We start from the raw sequence: 23,714 nt of genomic DNA, 5'->3' as shown, positions 1-23,714 counted from the left end.
AGAGCATTCTGGACTTCCCTCTTCTCTCCTAACCCCACTTCAGTGTGTCAGCAAACCCTATAGGTTCTTCCTTTGAAACATTCAGATTTTCTTGAAAAGTCTCCAGCACATGAACTTGGGAATGAGACAGTAAATGAAACAAGGCTGGTGAAACGCTGAGGATTGTTGAAACTGAGAGTTCATTTTATTACTCACAATTTTTATGTATATTTGAATTTTTTCCAAAAAAAAGTTTTTATTTTTAAGTCTTGATCTAACAAATCCACTTCTGGGAATTTATCTTAATGAAAATTTTAGATATAGAAAAAGACTTACAAATAAAAATATTTTCCAAATAATAGCAGTGAAAAATTGGGAACATACTCTCATAATAGGACAACAATAAGCTATGGGACACCCCTCAATGGAATTTTATATCATTAAAAACATTTATTCAGGCCATGTACCAACATGGAAAACATGATATACTATTAAGTGAAAACCAGGACATTAAGTTGTAAATACTGCATGATTAAAACTATGCAAAGACTTATATCTTTAAAAAAGACTGAAATTTTAAAATGATTTTATACATGCAGCATCTGACCACTTCCCACCACCTTCAAGACAATAACCTTTGCCTAAGCCCCATCATCTCTCTCGCCTGCATCCTTGTGACAGCCCCACATTGGTCTCCCTGCTGCTACCCTTCCTCCTTCCCATCTCTTCTCCACGTGGCAGCCAGAGAGGCCCTTCAAAAATGTAAATCAGGGTTTCCCTGGTGGCGAGGTGGTTAACAATCCGCCTGACAATGCAGGGAACACAGGTTCGAGCCCTGCTTGGGGAAGATCCCACATGCCGCGTAGCAACTAAGCCCATGTGCCACGACTACTGAGCCTGCGCTCTAGAGCCTGCGAGCCACAACTACTGAGCCCTGGCGCCACAGCTACTGAAGCCTGCATGCCTAGAGCCCGTGCTCTGCAACGAGAAGCCCGCGCACTGCAATGAAGAGCAGCTCCCGCTCGCCGCAACTAGAGAAAGCCCACGTGCAGCAACGAAGACCCAATGCAGCCAAACGAAAAAAAAAATAACCAAAACTTCAAAAAAAAAAAAAAAAGTAAATCAGACCATGACCCTCCTCTGTTCAGACCCAACAAGGTTTCCCATATCTCTCCAAATAAAAGCCAAGTCTTGACCTTTCACTGCCCTCCAGGCTGTAGGATGGGTCACGTCACCTGCTCTCATCTACTCTGTTCCCTGCCTCGCTTCTGCCACTCCAGCCACACTGACCTCCTTGCTAGTTCTCAAACGCTCACTCCAGCTTCAGGACCTTTGCACATGCCGTTTCCTCTGCCGGGAAAGTGCTGCCTCCAGATGTCTGGATGAGTGCGCCCCTCCGCCCTCCATAGTAGCTCTTCAGAGAGGCCTTCCTGAGCTCATCTAAACCAGGACTACTCCCCATCTGCACCCACCACGCCCTTTATTTTTCTTTAGAGCACTTAACTAACACCTCCCACAGTACATTTGCTTATTATGTCTTCTACTTTATTAGAATGCAAATTCCTTGAGTACAAAGACTTTATGTCTGATCCTCTGCTGAATCCCACAGAGCCTGGCACACAGTGGGTCAATAAACACCTGCTGAATGAAAGCATGTTGAATTAAGCAACCACCCAAGAGAACTGTAAGCTTCATGTGGGCTTTCTGTTTCTTGGGTGATCCCCCCTCCCTGCAGCCCAATGGGGATAAAGGTGGCTGACCATTTCTCCATCTGAAGCCTCCACAGCACACAGCATAAAGTGTATCCTGTGAACTGGAGGAGCAGAGCGTGCTGGCTAACAGCACTGACTTTTGGAGGTCAAATCCGGGCTGACCACTACTGGCTGTGTGGTCATGGGGAAACTGAGAATTTTCTGAGCGTTAATTCCGTGGGACTTCCCTGGTGGCTCGGTGGTTAAGAATCCGCCTGCCAATGCAGGGGACACGGGTTCGATCCCTGCTCCGGGAAGATCCCACATGCCGCAAAGCAACTAAGCCCATGCGCCACAACTATTGAAGCCCGCGCACCCTAGAGCCCACTCGCTGCAACTACTGAGCCCGTGCTGCAACTACTGAAGCCTGTGCACCTAGAGCCTGTGCTCTTCAACAAGAGAAGCCACCGCAATTAGAAGCCTGCACACCGCAACGAAGAGTGGCCCCCGCTCGCCGCAACTAGAGAAAGCCCACATGCAGCAACGAAGACCCAACGCAGCCAAAAATAATTTAAAAAAAACAAATTCTGCCCTGCCCAGAAGTTCCTACTTCCCAGGGCTGAGGTGGGGGCTAAACCAGAGAATGTCCACAAAGCACTTAGCAAGCAGTGCCTGGCGCAAAGGAGGCATGCAACGAGAGGCAGTCAAATTATCAACAGCCATGTATTTGCCTTTGTCTGTTTCACGTTTACAACGGGCTCTTATACATGCTTGATGTGATTGGGGCTGTTCAACAACCCTGTCAGTTTTATCACCATTTTATAGGTGAGGAAACTGGGTCAAAGGAATAAAGTACTCGCCTACAAAACACACTGAATCTGACTGCAACTCCCCTCACCTCCAGAGACACAAGGATTTGGCCGGCCCATTAGAGCCCCAGACTCTAAGGTGTGTGCCTAGTGTGGGGCAGCAAATGACATCAGGCAGAAAGCCACACGCCCCCAACGGCCGGATGGAGGCAGGGGTTCCCATGTCCCACAGTGAGGCTCGTGAACAAGTCTGAACAGATAAACCATCTCTCAGAGTCCACCCAGGATTTAAAACACTTCCCCCAGAGGGAAAATTCAAATGTCCTTTCTGTATAGTTTCTCCTGCTAAGAGTTGGGCGGCAGCTCTAAGCAGCGAATGCCACCTTTGGTGTTTGAGATCCTTGTTGCCCTGCAGCCTCTGATTCAGTCTGCCATGAAAACAAAGCATCTCTTCCCAAAGGTTACCCAAGGGACACCGCTGCATGGAGCTCTGGGCCTGGCTCTCATCAATCTCCTCTACTTTACCAGGATTGACTGTGGCCTTCTGAGGGAGGCCAGATGGCGGGGAAGTGATCGGCAGGTGTTAGACATGAATTTTAGAACCACAAGGCCAAAAAATCAGACTCTCAGGAGTCATGGATTTTTACAACTACAGCATCTGAGAGACAAAGAAACTTAAGACTGTTAACACCTTAAGCCTCATGGGCTTGGCTGAGATTATACTGGATGAGATGGGCAAAAAAACCTGGGAATCCAATGGCTCCTGGGAACTGAGCATCTTAGATCTGGTCAGAGGCTTAGTGAACACTCCCTTGTGAGAATATAGTCTGAGGGCTCCAGCTGCAGGAGGAAGGCTGGGAGGACAGGCCTTGGGTAGCAGCTTAATGGCAAAATTCTACAACCAGGCCCCTTGGGACATGAGATCAGAAGAGGAGACTTCAGAAGGATCCTGCCAGGCCAGCAAGTCCCGGCCCTGGTGAGGTGTTATGAAACCCTGACGGTGCCAGGTTTGTGGCAGGCCACCAACTACCAAGAGACTTTGAGAGCAATACCATGATGGTCTGGCTTGACGGCAGGTGCTCCTTGCCGGGAATGCGCTGTGGGAGCAGCACTTAGCCGTCTTCGGGGTACTGACAGCACTGTGATTGATAACTTCTATTTGCATAGTGTGTACAATGGAGAAGAGTGTTTGTGCCCCAAAGCCTGGCAATGGCCTAGGAAAGGGGGGCTGACAATGGCTCTGGCCAGGCAGTGGGGATGAGTCTGAGGGCCACCTTGGGGGTCATCTGGAAAAGCGGTCAATACACCCACCCACCCCTGGCCTTATCCACATTCTGTTAAGGTCACTTCAGGTACCTATGTTAATGAACTTCACTGATTTTTTAAAATGAGGGAGAGTTCTAGGGGAGTCATGACCTTGTATCAAAACTATAAAAATCTCTCTCTATATAAAAAAAATCTCTCCTAATACAGTTCAGCATTCCAGGCTGCTCAGAGCAGGGCAGACCAAAAGACAGATGTTGGACTGCTTTGCTGGTGTGAGAAATTCCCAGGAGAAGCAGCAGGGAGCACATGAGAAAGGGAGATGGTCTGGCTACTAGAAGCTTGGAAGTCCCGTGCCCTGGGAGATGGACTGTCTTCCTACTCCTCCAGGAAGTCCCTGGTACTTTTTTCTGTTCTCTGATCCTTGGGGATCAATCCTGGGAGCACCTCTGGCTGCCAGGCCTGGCTGGAGGGAACGACTCAGACAGGCGGTATGCTCCAGGTAGGATCAGAACTCATCCCTCAGCTGAGGGGGACTGTCCATGCCGAAGAAGGAGGACTGCTTCCCCTGGAGGTCCCGTTCCCGCTTCACGAAGGCAGTGAAGGAGGAGACACAGTTGCCAATAAAGTGGTCAGCTTGGCCGAGGATGTACAGGTCGATCTGGGCCACCTCAGGCTTCAGACTCACCACGTTCACCTGCAGGAGGAAGGGCAGGGTGTTTTAGCCAGGGTGCAGGCCTAAGTGGCCAGCTCAGCCAAGGCCTGCAGCCACCTGCCACCTTCTTTCCCTGTGCTGAAGTCACAGACAGACAAGGAAGCGCACAGAGGATTAAAATGCAGGGTCGGGGCACCTGAGGGAAGTGCTGCCCAGCAGCTGCCTTAGCCCCTCAGCTGCAGACACACCACTCATTCACACTCTGCCTTTGCTTGCTGGTTCCCTCTGTCGGGAACGCCTCTTCCCATCCATCACAGTCCTGACCATACTCTCAAGGTTCAGCTCAAGGTCACCTGAGGGGCTTGGCTTCTCCCACCAAACCATGATCTGACCAAAGCGCACCCCACCCACTCGGTTCTGCTGCCTGGATGCCTCCAAGACTTAAGTCCTGTCCAATCTATCCCCGAGATATTCCCCAAAGGTGAACCCTTCTCTTGATGGATTACTACTCCCTGGCCAGTCACCATAATCTTTTCTCCTCCAGGTGTATTCACCAAATGAAAGTAGCCAAAGGAAACTTTTCCAGATTCCCCTACCCGCCTACTCCTCCCTCTACCCCAAGCTGAGCACCCTTAACTGGTGTCCTACTGCTCTTCAGATAAAGATGACAAATCTTGAATGTGGCCTATAAGGCCTGTTCAGCTGCCTCTCCACCTTGAGCTCCAGCCACTATACCAGTCTCCCTTCCACCTCAGGACCTTTGCACATGCTCTTCTGTCTGGAGTGCTTGTCTCTTTGCTCGGTTAACTCCTACTTAACTCTCACCCTGCAGCTCAAGTCACACCTCCTTGGGGAAGCCCTCCCTGGCTCCCCCATCTAGTCCAGGCTCCTCTGCTCTACACTCTCACAGAACCACGTTCTTTTACTTTGTAGTACACATCTCAGTTTGTAGCTTTCACTCCTTAGTGATTCTCTGGTTAACGTCTGTTTCCTGCACCTGACTGGGGCTGGGGCCGCGTCAGTTTGCTTGTCGCTGCTGGCTGGGGTCTGCCTCAGTATGTATCTGTTGACTGGACAAGTGAGTGAATGAGCCTCCACACCCAAGCCTGGCTCTCTCTTGTGGCATATCTTATATTTCTTTGCAAATCTCTTTTCCTGAGTTTAGACTGTGAGCCCTGGAAGGCAGCATCACATCTTATTTATCAGTATCACCGGCTCAGCACTGGCCCAGCTTAACAGATGAGCAAGGCTTAGTTCAAGAGGAAGGGTGGGCTGAGCCCATGGAGAAGGGGGCTGAGTGGTGGAAAAGGGCAAAAACAGTGGCACAGGAACAGGAAATAGAAAATGGCAAGAAGCTCAAGGTATAACAAACATACCAACTCTAGAAACTCACAAAAAAACTCCCTGGGACTCTCCAAATGGGGGTGTGGGCAGAGTTGGGGCTGAAAGTGCTTTGCTGTCACACAGAGATTTCTGATGTAACAAAAATCATCATCTTGCTATTTGGATTGCAGCATAAAAATAAAAGCAGCTTAACCATGGCCAAAATCCCCTGAACAATTCCACCCACGCCCTGAAACTTACCCGCTCTGTGTCATGCCCACTAAAATGAGCCCCGAGACCTCCTGGGTAAATTCTATTCCTTCATGGGACTTTGGTTTTCTCAGCTATAAAACACAGGGCTTGGGTTAGAGGCACTCCAAGGTCTCCCGGCTCTGATATTCTTCTATAAAGCGGGTGGGTGGGGACCAGAATGCTCTGACTCGGCACTTCCTCTACAAGCCGGTAAAAGAGAGAAAGGGAGCCCCTTGACATAAGCCAAGGGCACCCACTGCTAGAAAGCGGATGTCTGTCTTTTAAGGTCTGCACAAGCATTTAGGGCCTTCATTCACTCAAAAGTCTTATTGAATGTTCACTATTAACTCCGTCATTTTATCGATACCTACTTAACTTATTATCTATTCTTCGCTCATACAGTAACAAGCCTGTTCTATTATTTACTCATATACTGAACACCTACTATTCACCACCTCTTTAATCATTTACTAAGCACAAAGAGCCTTCCTTGTATTCATCAACCACCTACTTCTACTATCAGTGACCGCTAACTTTATTCAGCACTTATTTTTTACTGGACCTGTTTTAATTTCTTTTTATTTGATCTTCTCACAATTACACTATGAGATGTAGGCACAACTCTCAGTCCCCTTTTATTGACGAGGAAACAGAAGCACAGAGAGGTAAAGTAACTTGTGTAAGGCTGCACAGTGAGTAGAGCCCAAGTCCTCTGGCTCCAGAGTCCATGCTCTTCATCCCTCTGCTGCACTGGACCTCTACCAAGGGCCCACTCTTTATGGCCTTATTCACCAAACATTTCCCAAGTGTCTACCACGTGTCAGGCACTGTCCTAGACACTGAAATGGCAAGGCGGGGTCTCAGCCCTGGAGGAGGTCAAAGCAACAGGCTACACCCTGAGGAGTAGAGCAGGGAGTCCACCTTGGATCCTGCCTTCAAGGAGTCACAACTGGGAAGAAATAAGACCTGTTTCTACACTAGTCTCACAGTCTAGAAGGTGTCTCAGGAGGAGATGTGATAAAGTGCTGTTACAGCTCCCAGTAGGGATCCATTAGCGACAGGAGTGGAGGGAAATCTGCGGAGCACCTGCGGAGGTGTCTGAGCTGGGGTTTAAAGAAGGGTAGGAACTGGAAGGGAACCTGATGTTCAAGTAAAAGCCTGGTGGTGGGAGGACGTGAAGCATGAGGTGGGAGCGGGCAGACCACCCTGGTGCTTCCTCTGATTCCCTTCCTGCTGCCCTCCCACCAGGCCCACGCCCCATGTGTACCTTCCCTTTGAAGAGCTGCTGGATCTCGGGTACATAACTCTCAGAGTCAGTGGCAATGTAGACCGACTGGGCGTTCAGCGCCGTCACCCAGAGCTTCAGGGTGCGCCTGATTTCCTTCAGGTCGGGGAGGCACATGGTCATGGTGAGCGGGGCGGCGGTGTGGCGGCTGTAGCCCACGCACTGCGGGGAGGCCATAAAGTGGGCGCCGGCGGTCCCGTCCTTCAGCATGGCGCACGCATTCTTCTGTGGGGCGGGTGGGGACAGAGCTAAAGACGGTCACCGCCCGCAACCCCAGAAGCAAGAGCCGGGAAGGGGAAAAAGGCAGGCAATACAGGAGGAGCGCAACTTTTTTTTTTTTTAAAGCATTGAGGGAAGAGGGAAATGCTTCAAAACAGTTAACGGTGGTTATTTCTGGGTAGTGGGATATTGGCTTTTCACAATTTTTTTTCTTGGTATAATTGCACTATCTGGGACTTCCAGCAGAATTCTGAACTGTGGTGGTGATGAAGGGCAGCCTTGTCTGATTTCTGACTTCAGTGGGAACACTTCTGATAGCTCCCAAGAAGTACGTGTTTGCTGTGGGTTTCGGAGAGATAGCCTTTATCAAGGTAAGGTGGGTCCCTTGTATTCCTGGTTGGTTAAGAGTTGTTTTTCTTCTTTTTTAAATCATAAATGACTGTTGACTTTTTATCAAGTGCTTTCTTGGCCTCCATTGAGATGATTATATGATTTTTCTTCTTTGGGTGTTAATATAGTGAATTTCCCTGCATTCCTGGGATAAATTTTACTTGTTTGTGTTGTTCTTTAATATGCTAATGGATTTTAGTTGGTAATATTTTACTTAGGATCTGGGCATCTATGTTCTTTATGAGAATGGGCTGTACTTTCCAGAGTTGACCTTATCTGAGTTTGGTATTAGCATTATGCTAGCTTTATAAAACAAGAAAGCATCTTATATCTTCTTATGTTCTAGGGAAGCACAAATGGGAACTATCTGAAACCACTCACAAAATACTCTGGGCCTGGCTCCTTTACTTTGTGGAAGGGGGCAGGAAGGGGGGCAGGAAGGGAATCTAGTGGGTAAATGTGTGATTGCTTCCTCAATTGACACTGAATGAATTGTGATCTACTTTCTACACTTTTCAGTATTTTTCAGGTTTTCAACGATGAGTATTTCTCACATACATACATACGTATCTTCTTCTGTAAACTAAGGAGATTGTCTACATTACTCCAGTTATTTCCACAGGGAGGATAAGCTGATGAGTTTTCTGCACATTTAAGCAGCTACCAAACTTGGAGGATGACATCTTCATCTCTTGGGAGCCCCACCCAACCTCCAGAGCTTGTTTTTCAACAAGGAGTCTACTGGCTAAACACTGAACTGGGACAGAGGACTGTGGGCTATGGGGCTCTTTCTGGCTTGCTGTCTGACCCAGAGCCTAGCTTGATACCTCAGTTTATCCATCTGTGAAATGAGGATAAAAATGGCAACTGTTAAAATGAAAATTGTCAAGCAAGTGCTCTGGAGCTACATTTCTGACGTGTCTGCAGTGGGATCGTGGGGCACAGTCCCATGAACTCGGCCAAGTGAGACCTCTCTACCCTGGCTAGGACGTGGTGCAGTGGGTTCAGTGTCCAACCCCCACAGGCATGGGCCCTGCTCAGAGATGTGTCCATCCCGGCCACGAGAGGAAGGGGGAAGTTACCCAGTCGGAGCCAATGCGCAGGTGGATGCCCACATAGGGTCGGATGAGGTGGGCACGGATCTGGGCCTCCCCTGTCCTCACCATCTCATCTGACCACACCATGTACTTTTGGAGCGGCCTATGCTCCTCCAAGACAGGGAACTGGGCCGGGGCCCCTGGCAGGGCAAGCACTGGATGTTCCTCTGGAGAAAATCTAGGCATGAGACAGAAGGAGAAGAAGTCAGACAGAGAGCGCACAGCAAGTCCAGCCGCCACCCCCATGGGAGAAAAGACGGCGTTGCACCATGCCCCAGAGACCCTGCGGAGGGGCCCCTGCAACCTGCAAGAAGCACAAGAGGTTGTGAAACCCCAACGGGCTGATAAGAGACCTTGGCAGCGGCAAGAGGCACAGTATGCAATACTGTCCCGCCACACGGAATTTACAACTCTCTTTGATTGTTTAACAATTAAAAATTTACAGTAGAGCACTCCAACCTTTTGTATGTCATGCTGGCTTCCAGTCTGTGGTGCAGTAATTCACTCCAGGTTGGGGTGTCTAGACTGAGTCTCTGCCATTTTACCCACACAGTGGGATCGGGAAGTGCAGCTGCTAACAGGTCACACTCCCAGGGAATGTGTACGCTGGATGAGACCATTCACTCAACATCTAACACATTATCTATGGATTGCCTACTATGTGCTGGGGGCCAGGGGAGAATGAGACAGGCCTGGTCCCTGCTCTCATGGAAAACACTAGAGGTCTGTAGATGCCCCCCACATACCCTGCCGAAGGCTCTCCCTCCCCCTTGTTCACAATGCACCTTGTAATTATTTTACCCCTGAGTTCAGAAAAGTCTGCTGGACTCAGGCTTCTGAAGTCAGTATCTCTGCGTGCCTAGAACAGTACATGGAAGAGCTCAGTAAAGATCTGTTGACTGAATCGAGTGAGGAGCAAACCTGTGTTCCCTCATTAGCTAAGCCCAGACTATATTCCAGCAACATGAAATGCCCCGCTCTTCCATAAGCTTGCAATGCACTTTCAAAGTACAGATCTCTGCAGACTTCTCCCCTCTACCTGGTATGCCTTCCCTCTGCCAGCCAAAATCCTTTTCCTAAAATTATGAAATAGGTACAGGCACTCTGGAAAAGTTTGGCAGCTTCTTATAAAACTAGACGTGCAATGACGATATGACCCAGCAACTGTGCTCTTGGGCATTTATCCCAGAGAAATGGAAACCTATATTCACACATGAACCGGTATGCGAATGTTCACAGCAGCTTTTTTAATAATAGTCAAAAAGTGACTGGTTAAACAAACTGCAGTACATCTACGCCACAGAGCACTATTGCAGTAAGAAGGAACCAGCTACTGATACAGGGAACAACGGGGATGGATCTCAAGGGAATTATGCTGAGTGAAAAAAGTCTGCCTCAAAAGGTCACATACTGTATGATTTCGTTTATATAACATTTGTGAAATGACAAAGTTGAGAAAAAAGAAATGGAGATGGGATTAGTGGTTGCCAGGGGCTAGGGTGTGTGTGTGTGTGTGTGTGTGTGTGTGTGTGTGTGTGTGTGTGTGTGTGTGTGTGTGTGTGTGTGTGTGTGTGTGTGTGTAGGGAGGTGGGTGTGGTTATAAACTGGCCACACAAGGACCTTTGTGATGTTAGAACTGTTTGATATCTTAACTGTGGTGATGGATACACGAACATACACACGTGATAAAATTGAATAGAACTAAGTATACACACACACAGAAGTGAGTACAAGTAACACTGGGGAAATTTGAATAAGATGGATGGACTGTACCAATGTCAATATCCTGGTTGTGATACTGTGCTATAGCTTTGCAAAATGTTAACATTGGGGGAAACCGGGTAAAGGGTACATGGGATCTCTCTGTATTAATTCTTACAAGTGCTTGTGAACCTACAGTTATCTCAATAAAAATTTCAATAAAAATTTATTAAAAATTTCAGAGCATACAGGATAATACTGAAAATAATTTAACAGTCCACAGAGCTGTGACCCAAATTAGCAAATATTAACACTTTACTTTGTTTCAGATTTTAAAAAATATGCACCTGAATAAAAGCTCTATCCTATGATCTCTTTTCCACTTCCTCATCTTTCCAGAAGATACTGTGGTTTTATGCATGATTACACCTTACTATTTATATTAAAGGGTATTATTCTGTGTGCTCTTTACACAGTGCAATGGTAAAAGCAAGGATGGTCGAGCCAGATGACCGTGCTCTAATGTTGACTATGCCACTTCCTAACTAGGGCAGGTGACTTAACCATTCTGTGCCTCAGTTTCCTTATCTGTATAATAGAGCTGATAATAGTTCCCACTTCATAGGGCTGTTGAGATCAAATGGATTCATATAAGCATAGCATTCAGAACAGTGCTTGGCACGTAGAAAGCTCTCAGAAAATTCTCTCACCATCACCACCACCATCATCATCATATTGCATGTAACCTATTTCAATTTTTAAAAAATTCAACTCAGGGACTTCCCTGGTAGCGCAGTGGTTAAGAATCTGCCGACAGAGGTTCGATCCCTGGTCTGGGAAGATTCCACACGCCGCAGAGCAACTAAGCCCGTGCACCACAACTACTGAGCCTGCACTCTAGAGCCCGCGAGCCACAACTACTGAGCCTGTGTGCCACAACTACTGAAGATTGCATGCCTAGACCCTGTGCTCCGCAACAAAGAGAAGCCACTGCAGTGAGAAGCCTGCGCACCACGACGAAGAGTAGCCCCCACCTGCCACAACTAGAGAAAGCCTGCGCGCAGCAACGAAGATCCAATGCAGCCAAAAATAAAAAATAAAATAAATTTATTTTTAAAAAGTCAACTCTGTTTTAGAGATTTGGCCATGTTGATGGTGTGGGTCACGTGATCGTGTTAGTGTCTCTTGAAGGTTTCCATCTGCATGAATAAACTGCAGTTTACCTATCTAGTCCCCCCCTGCTGGTCAGTGAGGCTGTTTCCGATCTTTCCCCATACAACAGTGCTGCAATGGACATGCCACTCTTTCTTCACACCCAACCAAACACCTCGCTCCACAAACACCTTCCAAAGTTCCAAGACCAGTTGCCGCTCCCAAGCCTCAGCTCCTAGGAGAGGGCTCTGTACCACTTCTCCTTTGCTGCCTTCTGCACGCTGATGTGCTCAATAACCACCCTCCCTGTCCACTGCCATGAGGGTAGGCCCCAGGCACTCTCGTTCACCATGATTCCCACACACACTGGTGCAAGGCCTGTGCCAACTAAGCCACAGCAAGTGTTCATGGACAGCTTGGCTCTATCTAATCCTCGTCTTGTCAGACTTTACATGTACATACATGTGACAGGCAATGTTCCAATTACTTTGTGTACATTAACTCACTTGATCCTCTTAAGATCCCCGTGAGGTAAGTACTACCGTTAGTCTCACTTCACAGATGAGGAAATTGAGACACAGAAAGGTTAAGTAGCATGCTCCTGGTCACACAGCTAGGAACTGGTGGAGCAGGGATTTGAATCCAGGCAATCTCCTCCAGAACCTTTGCTCTTAACTACTATACCTCACTCCCAGCTCCCCCACCCAGTCAATAAGCACCTCAAAAGCCGAGTCTGTGGCTTATTCTTCTGATTCCCAGCCTAGACACAGGCCTCAACACATAGTAGGTACAATAAATATGTCAGTGAATGAATGAGAATTCAGGGATCTCACCAGAAAGACCAGATCAGGATGTCAGGGGTCAGAGGAAGAAGTGAATAGTAACTGAGTACCTACTATGGGCTAGGACCTCAGCTAAGAGACTTTCATAGGCCACCTTAAAGGGTTTCAAATGGAAAGCAAAGCTGTGATCTCCCAGGGGGCTGGAACTTTAGGATAAAATCAGGATCTGTTCCCTCCTTGACCTCTTAGAAAGTACCTGCTGTTGACCTTTGGTGAATTCCAAATCTGGAATATGCAGCCCCTCCACATGGATCTGGATCAGCACATATAGCTGTCCCAGTGCAACGTCAGCTCTGACGTGACAAGCAGCAAGAGGCCAAGACTGACGTGCTCATTTGCTCCCAATGAGGGAGGAGAGTGTTGTTTGGAAAGAAAGTGGGGAATAAGGGTCTTGTTTGGGAAGAAAGCTTGACCAGGTCCATCTGTTCACAACCCTGATGGTTGACCCTAAGTCAGGCCCTTAGCCTGGTCACTGTTCAGCTGAAGAAGGCACACTTTCCTGCTGCTGGGTGCAGCGAACCTCTGGGGTTCTTCACCACCACACTGACACTACTGAGATCCCCCTACCAAGCTGGGGTTTCTCCATGCACAGCACCCACATGTGAGCCCAGGATACACCAGTGGATGGATACTATGCTGAGTGCAGAGGGTGCAGGGACATGAAAGAGGCAGAGTCTAGTTCTCAATGTCCCTGACATGAAGAACTACCTTTCCCTGCAGCTCTTTGCATGCCTGGCTTCTTCTCATCCTGCAGGTCTCCGCCCTGCCAATTACATGTCACCTGTTTATGTCCTCCCAAGGAGGCTGCAGCCTGGGAGAACGATAAGCCACGTGCTCAAACACCTGTTGCCTTCAAACCAAGAGAATGGTTCATAGCCTTCCTACAGTAAATGTGCAATAAATAATAAATGTCTGTTCAATTAAATCTCCATCAGGGTATTCACAGACTCAGAATCAGCAGAGCTGGAAAGATTCTCAGCGGGAAATCACTTAGTGGGGAGAAATAACTCTTATCCTCTTTTCCTAGAAGCCAGTTTTCAGCTGGACACACAGAAGCCCCAAAAAAGACACTTCTCAGTACTTCTTGTAGCTACGTATGGCCACATGTCTAAGTACTGGCCAATGAGCTGATGTAAGCAAGCTATAAGGAAGGCTCCTTAAAAAGGTGAGGATGTGCCCTTCTTCTGCCCCTTTTGTCCTTCCAGCTACCTGGGGCTTCATGAGTCATCTTGGCCCATGAGGTGACACTAAGGATAAAAGCCAGTACTGGGGGAATTCCTTGGTGGTCCAGTGGTTAGGATTCCACGCTTCCACTGCAGGGGGCAGGGGTTCGATCCCTGGTTGGGGAACTAAGATCCCGCATGCTGTGCAGTGTAGCCAAAAAAAAAAAAAAAAAAAAAAGCCAGTACTGGGATGGCTGAGCAGAGATGGGAGCCTAATTCCTAGACACAAGGGAGCTGCCATGCAGCCCTGGGTTGCACAGCCCAATCCTTTTACTTAAGAAAACAATGAACTTTTATCTTGCTAGTCTGCTGTTATTTGGGGTTTTCTGTTACATGTAGCTAAGTTAAACCTGGTGCACCCGGACCTGTGGCCACCAGCACTTCTAGCTGATATACAAGAGGGTTACTGGTTGAAGGCAGTGGGGGAAGGGAACCAAGCAGTTCCAACTTGGCCCCCGTTGCTGCCCCCACAGCACACAGCACTTCTCCAGAACTCTAAAACTCAAAGAACAGTTTGAAAGTGACCGATCTTGCTCAATCCCTTCATTTTTTTTTTTTTTTTTTCAATCCCTTCATTTTATAGATAGAGCACTGTGGCCAGAGAAGGGAAGCAATCTGCAGTTACACAGTGAGCCAGGGAAGCGGCTGACCCTTTCTAATGCCATTCTCCCTACACCCATGCCCCTGCCCCCAAAGGACAATTTTCTACAGCAAGAAAGTGTCCACTATTTAAGAAAATGTTTAAAATACTTAAACTCTCAAAACTCACTCCTGCAAACACTCACAGGATTCTTATCAGACTGCTTCACCAGGGCCTACAAAGCCCTGCACAGTCTGACCCCTGCCCACTTCTCCAATCTCCTGTTCTATATGGCAGGTTAATTCAAGTCTCCTCCCATTGGGTGGGCTCTATGTCCCCTCCCAATAGCATTTGGCAGAGGTAACAGTGTCCCGGATGCCAGGCCCAGGCTTTAGGGGGCCAGCAGCTTCCACCTCCTGTCTCTTGGAGCACGCACTCCCTGGATGCACCCTCTCAGAATCCAGCTGCCACGTTGTCCAAAATCCAAGCCACACGGAGAGGTCAAGAGTATACATGCCAGCCGACTGCCTCAGGTGAGCTCCCAGATGACAGCCAGCGCCACCTGCCAGCCATGAGTGAGCCCTCTTGGACATGCAGCCCAGTTGGGCCTTCAGATCAGCCGACAGCTGACTGTAGCCATGTGAGACCACAAGCAAGAAGTGCCCAGCTAACCCAAGTGTCCATCAACAGATGAATGGACATCCCACACACATACCCTACCCAATACACTCCATTGGCATGGAGTGGAATACACATATACACACCAGTTAACCATTTTTTGAAATCTCATGTTTTTACATGTTTAGAACTGATCTTGCCAATGATATTTATTTACTAACCTGATAAATATCAATTACTCCTCAGAAAAGATAGTTACTCAATTACAAACTATATGTAATAATTTCATTTTAAGTTAATATGTATAGGTATACATTGTATATGTACATAAAAATACACCCATTTTGGAGGGTGGAAGTATACATATCAAAATTCTAATACTTTTCTGGAGGGGTGATGGGAGTATAAGTAAGTTTAATTTTCTTATTAAAAAAAAAAACAAAAAACACCAAATGTGGTGGGTATTCCAAAGAGTATTCATCTTAAGAAATTAGATGTTTAACATGGATTGGAACTTTGTACAGCTGGGATTCCATAAAGAAAATGGAAAAACAAAAACCAAACCAAAGACCTGCCCTGCTAAGCCCAGTCGACCCACAGAACTCTGAGCAATCCTTCTCAATTGTCCTTGAGCTACCGAGGGTTACAGTGGCTTATTACACTGTGACGGACGATGGGAACACCCTACGCTTCTCCTCCCGAAATGCTCCACACCAGCCACTCTGGCCTTTCTGCCCCTTGACCACACCAAGCTTGTCCTGCCTCAGAGCTTGCAATGTTCCCACCATGAAGAACTACCTTTCCCTCCAGCTCTTGGCACGGCTGGCTCCTCATCCTTCAGATCTGTTATGGACTAAATGTTTGTGCCCCCGCCCCCGCCCCACCACCAATTCATATGTTGAAGCCCCAACTCCCAATGTGATAGTATTAGGAAGTGGGCCTTTTGGGGGCAGTTACATTTAGACGGTCATGAGGGTAGAGCCCTCGTGATGAGATTAGTGCCCTTATAAGAGACCAGAGAGCTTGCTCTCTCTCCAACATGTGAGGATACAGTAAGAGCAGCAACTGCAAGTCAAGGAGTCCTTACTAGGACCTGACCACGCTGGTACCGTGATCTCGGACATCCCAGCCTCCAAAAGCATGAGAAACAAATGTCTGTTGTTTAAGCCCCCTAGTCTGTGGTATTTTGTTATAGCAGTCCAAGCTGACAAAGACAAGGTCTTTGCCTGCCAATCACACATCACCTGCTTATGTCCCTCACAGCACTATGTCTTCTGGGACTATCTTACGTAAAAATGTATTCACTGTCTCCCCTGTTAGACTCAGCTCCATCAGGGCAGGGGCCTTATCTGCTTTATTCTTGCCTGTCTCCCCAGCATCCACACCAGTGCTTGACACTCAGGCGGTGCTTCTTACATGTGAGTGGAAGGAAGGCAGCTGCCCAGGTGGTCCTAGCTCTCTCCAACTGCCTCCAGGGACCTCATCTTCCCCACTAGTCTTCCTTTCCCAAAAATTTGGTTGTGAGGTACAAGCTTCCCCAAGCCCTTACACAATTCCTACAACTCAATGATCTGAAGCAAGACCATGCAGCCATGAACAAGTGTTTCAGCAACATTGTCCGACTGATGCATCCATGGAGCCTTGTCCCTTCTCTTCCAACCAGGACTGTGTGCTTTTTGGAATTTGCTCTTAGAGCTGCTTTTAGAGCTGGTGTCATGTTTTTTTTTTTCCCCCTGGCATTTTAGAGGCAAATCTCCATCCTTTGAGGACAGGTCTGCCGTCTGGCAATAGCTCTGGGTCATTCAGAGTTGAATGGGGAGAACCAAGCAGGTGATCAAATGGGAATCAACAATTCCCTATCTGGGATCAACAATGAGCGGGATTAGACTCTGCCAGGACTGGGTATCCTCAGTAGCTCATGAACTAGCTCTGAAGGCAAGTCCCAAATAGGAATTGGCAGCTATTAAAGGCACAGCTCTTTTCTCTACATTGATGAAGAATGGGTGCTCTGGAGTCAGGCTGCCTGGATTCAAATCCCAGCTCTGCCACTTCAAGCTGCATGACCTTAGGGAAGTGACTTCACTTCTCTCTGTCTCAATTTCCTTACCTGTAAAGCAGAGATGACAGTAACACTTGTCCCCCAGACTCATGGAAACATTAAACGAGCTATTACCTTAGAAGACTTAGGTAGTGAAGATTTAGAACAGCAACTGGCACAAGTAAGCACTAAATAAATATTAGTTCTTATTACCTATGAAAGCCTTACACACAGACCCCTGCTGCCCAGTCAATAGCTGTATTACCTTGGGCAAGTTATTCAGCCTTACTGAGCTCAGTTTCTTCACCTGTCAAATGGAGATTGATCATAATACCCATTTCATGAAATTTCTCAAAGACTTAAATAAAATAAAGCATGTGAATAATAGTAACAGGTAACAGTGACTGGCCCTCTACTATGTGCCATGTGATTTATACACTTGGAGGCAGATACCATAGTGCCCCTTCCATTAAACCAAGGAGGAAACTCAGGCCAGACAGCTGGAGTGGCTCACTCAGGGTCATCTGAGAAAGAGGTAGGGCTGGGTCAGAGCTCAGGGCTGTCTTATCCTGAGCCTGTGCTCGTTCCTCTGCGTCAGTCTATCTTTGGCTAACTAAATGCCAAGCGCTGGGACCTCACAAGAATTCATAAGCCCCTCATGGTTTCTAACCCAGGTCTGACACCTAAGCCCACGCTCTTTCTTGCCACACTACAGCATCAGGGGCAAATGTACTATGTTAGTGTCATCATTATATCTAGACTGTAGCCCGCTGAAGGCTGAGACTGGGTCTTCCTTATTTTTATGCATCACCTCTGGCCTTTGAGCACTACGTCTCATATGTGACGGATGCTCTATAAATATTTCACAGCCTGTGCCTATGCCCTGCTAACCTAGTTTTTGTTCTTTAATAGGGCTTACTGGAGCACAATTAATAAAGCACATCCAATTACTATCAGGATGACATCATTTCTCCGTCTGCACCTGAAGCTGTTTTTCTCTAGAAGCAGCTTCCAATTTTCACCTTGTGAAGAGGAAGGTAACAGGGGAGTGATTCTCACGCCTAGAGGAGGAAATCGAGACTCATGTGACTGCACAATATTCTTTTTATGACATCCTTTATTGGCTGATAAACTCTTGCTCAACCTTGTGGCAGGTCAACGTCCCACCGTGTCAGGCGTTGAGATGGGAACAGATCACATAGGATCCCAAGTTCAACAGACAGAACAGCCGCACCTTTGGTCTCATACATCAGGGTGTGGTAGAGGGGAAGAGGGCCAGGAAGGTGCTGAATGCCCGTGGGCCCCCCACCTCTCCCCTAATCCCAGCAATGCTGCCCCCTCCACATACCTCTGGATCCACTGGTCTTTGTAGGAGGCGCTGAAGGAAATGCCTGCAAAAAGCTCAGACCTGTTGAAACTCACATGAAACTGATCCCAAAATGGGCCAAAGGGGTTTCCTTCCTAGAGAAAGAGAGTGGGAAAAGGCTTACTGAGCAGGAGGGAAGGCCAGTTGGGGATGGGGCCAAGGGACTGTGGATGGGGGAACCCTGGGTGATTTGACTCAGGCTGAAATACTCTCACAGGATGGGCCAGTAGGAATATCACGTCGTAATTTCTGGGCTGGGTGCTGAGGAGGGCAGCTCGGCCTCCAGTCTGGTTTTCAGCAGGCAACGTTCACCACAATACCTGAAGGAGTCTTTCCTGCTCGTGTGCCATATGCCGCTGACCCTGCAGCACTGGTGGGGGTCTGGGGAGCAAGTCAACCTTGGATTTAGGACCATGGACTATGAGCTCCAAGAGACCTTCAAGACCCGGCTAATCCAATGCCCTTATTTTCAAGATGGAAACCAGGACCCAGACAAGACACTTGCTCAAGCTCACAGAGTAAGTGAGGGCAATGTTGGGGCTGTAAGCAAGGTCTCCCTTCTCAAATTTCACAGCTCCTCCAACCACCCTCCTCAGACTGTAGCATAAGCACTGAAACACATGTTGGGGACTGTCTTATTCCAAAAGTGCCAGAAATTTACAAACTTCTGATAAATATAACAGCTTTTCATTTATGTGCTGAGAGGCAAGAAAGTATACAAGTTAGCAGGGTGGACAATGGAGCCATATTACCACAACTTATTTGCTATTATGATTTTGGGCAAAATATTAAACCTCTCTTTGTTGCATTCAGTGTCCTCTCTATAAAATGGGGTATTAACAGTACTTTCCTCATGGAACAGTTTAAGGATTAAGTGGGATAATATGTGGAAAGCTCTTAACATGGTACTGGTGTGTAGTAAGTGCTATGTGAGTATTAGTGATTATTACTGATGTGGCACTTTACAGTTTACAAGCACTCTTACACCTGGCCCTCACTGATACTTTATGAGCAAGACACAGCAGGAACTGGTGTCTTTACTTTGTAGGCAGAAGTAAAGGCTCAGAAGAAGCAAAGTCCTCTGCCCAAAGTGACACTGCTGACAAATGCCAGAAATGGGACTTAAATCTCCATCTTTCTATTCTAGGCCCTTCTGGTGCCTTCTCCCACACACTGCTATCGCACAGTGTCTCAGGGGCCTAGAGGACCTGGAACAGGCAGAAAGGGTCCCCCAGACCCACAGGACCCACCTTCATGGGGCATGTCTTCTTATCAGGGCTTCGCTGGGCTGCCACCTCAAAGCAGTATGCCACCCGCTTCTCAGGGGGCCAGTGAGTAGGTGCCAGCTTCTCCATGAAGTCCTCCAGGCTGATGACCCGATGGTAGGCCTGGAGGGGCTCCAGCTTGAAGTACTTCTGGTAGGACACATGGAGCTACAGGAAAAGTAAGGAAAAGGAGGGGGCGAGGGCCCCTCCTCAGTATCCTAGTGGCTGTTTCAGAGACATTCATTAAAACCATATACTCTAAGACCCAGACAGCTTGGACTACATGTCAATGAACAACTTTTGATAAAAGATACCACAGTCAGAACAGAGGCTGGGAGAAGACATCTGCAAACTAAAGAACAAACAGTAATACACCTCATATTCAAAAATGCCTGCTGATTTATAAGAAAAAAGACAAATGATGCAAGAGAAAACATGGGCAAAGGATAGGAGTGAGCAACTCACAGCAAAGGGAACCCAAATAGCCAACACACTCAAAAGATGTGCAAGCTCACGAGAATTAGGAAAAAGAAAATTACAATGACAACAAGGCACCACTTCTTACCTGTGAGACCAGCAAAAATTTAAAAGCTTAACTCTAATTACTGGAAAAGATACGGCTGATAGTAGAAGTATACATTTTGGAACAACTACTTTGGAGTGTAACCCCTTACAAGCATCTAATAGAATTTTAAAGGTGCCCTCTACCTCTAGGTATTTGCCTTAGAGAATCCTGCCCTTCGTACCAAGAGATGGATAAAAGGATGCTCAGTGCCACAATGGAAGTAGTACAGGAAAAAACTTGGAAGGAGTCATACCAAGACACTAAATCCATGATAGTGGTTGCCTCTGGGGATGGGGGAGGGACTAGAAGTAGCCTCGAGCCAAGACACACAATCTTTTAACGACTTTATCTATAAACTTTTATTTCTTTTATTAACAAAAAGAAAACATGAAGCAAAGATGAGAAAATATTAATGATTATCATTTCTAGTGGTAGATACATGGACGGTGATTATAGTAATCTCTGTATTTTTCTAGATTTAAGAAAATTTCTTAGAACACCATGAAATAAAATTTAGACTTTATCCTATAGGTCAGAGTTCCCAAGCATGTTCCACTAGTTCAGGTGGGTAAAGGGTTCTGCAATAAAAAGGCTCCAGAAATAAACAGGCCTGGGAAATGCTATGTTAAGCAGGTTTCTTTATGACAGAACTTCTCAGGGCCCTTTAATATGCTAACATGCATTTTGAATCTCCAAATTTGGGGGGAATGAGGAATTGAGAGCACAATTTCCCAAACTGACTTAACCACTGCACCATTCCTGCACGAGCCATTGATGTTCCAATGAACAGACTTCGAGACCCTTAATTATTAGCAACAAGGTCTTGCTGAAGGATTTTAAGCAGAAATAATGTGAGATCTGCTTCCTTGAAAGATCACTCTGGCGGCAGAAGAAAGAATGTACTGATGGTAAGATAAGAGGAAGGAGAGGAATTAGGAGGCTACTGCAATGGTCCTTTTACTTGTTCAAGTATTCATTCAACATGTATTTTTGTTTTGTTTTGTATGCTTTGTTTTGTTTCAACATGTATTTTTGAGCATCTCCAAAAGTCCGAGAGATGGGGAAGCATGGACAGGTTAAAAAATGTAAAGGGAGGTGAAGTACAGAGTAAAGGGAAGCATTTAGGATGACTTCTAGGATCCTGGCCCAGGTGAATGGAGGTGACATAAACTAAGGCTGGAAATACAGGTGGTTACACAGGTTTGAGGGGGAAAGTTCTGGCTTTGTGAACTTCAGATTACCTGTGGGTCATCCAAATAGACCCAAAGGCGGAGGAGTTAGAAACATGAGGCCTGTGGTCAGAGGAAAGTCTGGGCCATAGGTAAATTTGGGAGGTACGTGGAGAAAAGTGAAAGCCCAAGAGTCAACAGAAACTTATAGCAAAGCAAATAATGGTAATAAAAGCAACTAATATTTACTGAGTGCTGGGTTAGCGCCAGGTGCTGTACTCATGATGTTTCATGGACTTATTCATCTAATTGTAAGAGGTAGGAATACAACCATCTCCAGTTTATTTATGAAGAAACCCAGGTGGACAGAATCTAGGTAACTCATCTGAAGTCACACAGCTAATAAGCAAACAGAAAGAGGAGACGCACCAACATTTAAACAGTGGGTGGGGAGAGAGGAGCCCCTGATGCAGCCCAAAGAGGAAAATGTGGATAGGTTGGGCTGAAGCAGGAACAGGCTGTGTCTTGGAAGCCAGGGGAGTAGGAAGTTCAAGAAGGAGAGAGGCACATGGGGCCAGGTGCCACCGGGAGGTCAGCTGAGATAAAGACTGAGAAATGACTCCTGGATTTGGCAATTCTGAGGTCCTTAGTGGCCTCTGTGAGAACAGTCTCAGTGGGGAAGGGGAGCCCAACTGGGGTAGGTTGAGTAACCCGTAGAAAGCAAGAAGTGGAGACTCTGAAAGACTCCTAGCTGAGAAGGCAAGGTGAGAGAAGGCAAGCAAACCAGAGGGAGACCAACGGGCCAGGTCTAAACTGTAACAGTGAGTACAAAAAGTCAGAGCATCAACAGCTCCCGGTTACTAAGGACTCCCTGCGTCCTAAGCACTTTCAATTGATGGCTTCAGCTGATCCTAAGAGGGAGGCATTCCACAATCACTAACTCACTGAGGGAGGTAGCAACAACTATTACCAGCCTGTTTTAAAGATGAGGAAACTGAGGCACAAAGAGGTCAAGTACCCTGCCCAGGCTATACGGCTAGTAAGTGGCCAAGCCAGGCTATGATCTCAGGTACTCTGGCTTTTAAACTTTCTAAATACAGGCATGTGCAGGAAAAAATAAAACCTACGTTTTAGGCTGTAAGAATAAAGTACAGTGTTTTGTACATACTAAACATAATTTTTTGAAGTTTATTAAAAACTTTCAAAGTCAATTCACTAAATATTAATTCAGTTCCTACTGCCAGGCCCCTGGAGTTACATTGTGAACAATGACAGACACAGGACTGGTGGAAGACATAAAGAACATGCAAGAAATTACATGATGCTGGGCTTCCCATGCTAAGGGACCCCTTGATGAGGTGAGAGGCAGTGCTGGAGCCAGACTGCTCCGGTTTGTGGCCCTGGACATGTTATTAACCAACTTGTGCCTCTGTTTCTCCTTCAGAACTGATAATAGCAACCATCACCTCTGACCAATGGGTGGGACCAAACAAGGCTGGAAATGGAGTCTGGAGGTTCAGGTCACAGGCTCAGGAGTCAGAGAGACATGGGCTTGAATTCCAGTCTACTACTCACAAGCTGTGTGAGCGCGGGTAAGTTACCTAACCTCTCTAAACCCATTTCCTCATAGGGATGTGATGAGAAGGAAAAGAGCTAATCCTGATGCAGTGCTCAGAAACAGTGCCTGGCAGACAACAGGTGCTGGATAAATGTTAGCCAGTTAGCCAGGGAAGACAGTTCTGGCAGGGGGCGGGGTGGGGGGAGGTAGGGCAAACTCAGAGGGGTGGGAGGTAAAGCCTACAGAAAGACTTGGGGTCAAGCAGAGGTGAGCAGGATTAGGGAAAGGTGGACAAGGGTCAACAGCAGGAGGTACTCACATTGGTGAAAGGAGGCTTGTGATGCTGGTACTCAATCCAAGGAGGTACAGCCAGGGTGCGGTTCAACAGTTTTGCAAATGCCAGGGAGCCCAAGAAATGATCGGCCTGGTTCCCAAAGCGCCCTGGATGGTATATTGCAGGTGAAGTGAGGACTACGGCGTCGAGGGCTTGGGGCATGCAAGGCTCAGAAAGGATGCAGAGCCAGGAGTGTGGAGGGCCAGGACACCAATGAGAGCCATGGGAGCTGGCAGCATGGGATCAAGTCTGGACTCCTGGGTCTGACAGTCAAGGCCCTTCAGGCCGTGCCTCTTCTGCCTCAGCCACTCCAGGTTCTTTGCTGTTTCCCAAACATGCT

At 47.2% G+C, this 23,714-nt stretch overlaps 1 protein-coding gene across 2 annotated transcripts in view; it reads right to left on the bottom strand.

The window, feature by feature from the left end:
• Positions 1-160: 160 nt before the first annotated feature.
• POFUT1 (protein O-fucosyltransferase 1) overlaps positions 161-23,714 on the bottom strand; it is a 25,169-nt gene continuing 1,615 nt past the window's right edge. Inside the window, exons 2-8 of one of the 2 annotated variants that reach the window (XM_022592707.2) lie at positions 23,360-23,481; positions 19,734-19,916; positions 18,466-18,578; positions 8,949-9,141; positions 7,240-7,482; positions 5,982-6,064; positions 4,334-4,439 (exon numbers count right to left, since the gene is read on the bottom strand). In XM_022592707.2, coding sequence (XP_022448415.2) covers positions 4,436-4,439; positions 5,982-6,064; positions 7,240-7,482; positions 8,949-9,141; positions 18,466-18,578; positions 19,734-19,916; positions 23,360-23,481 — 941 coding nt within the window. In that variant the 3' untranslated portion in view covers positions 4,334-4,435. Of the gene's footprint in view, positions 4,440-5,981; positions 6,065-7,239; positions 7,483-8,948; positions 9,142-18,465; positions 18,579-19,733; positions 19,917-23,359; positions 23,482-23,714 lie in introns of both variants that reach the window. The other variant, XM_022592706.2, reaches the window with a different exon arrangement.

The sequence above is a fragment of the Delphinapterus leucas genome, chromosome 15, assembly GCF_059928025.1.
Source record: "Delphinapterus leucas isolate spDelLeu-1000000601 "Yukka" chromosome 15, BTC_Dleu_Yukka2, whole genome shotgun sequence".
Taxonomy (NCBI): domain Eukaryota; kingdom Metazoa; phylum Chordata; class Mammalia; order Artiodactyla; family Monodontidae; genus Delphinapterus; species Delphinapterus leucas.
This window is presented reverse-complemented; position numbering and strand designations above follow the sequence as displayed.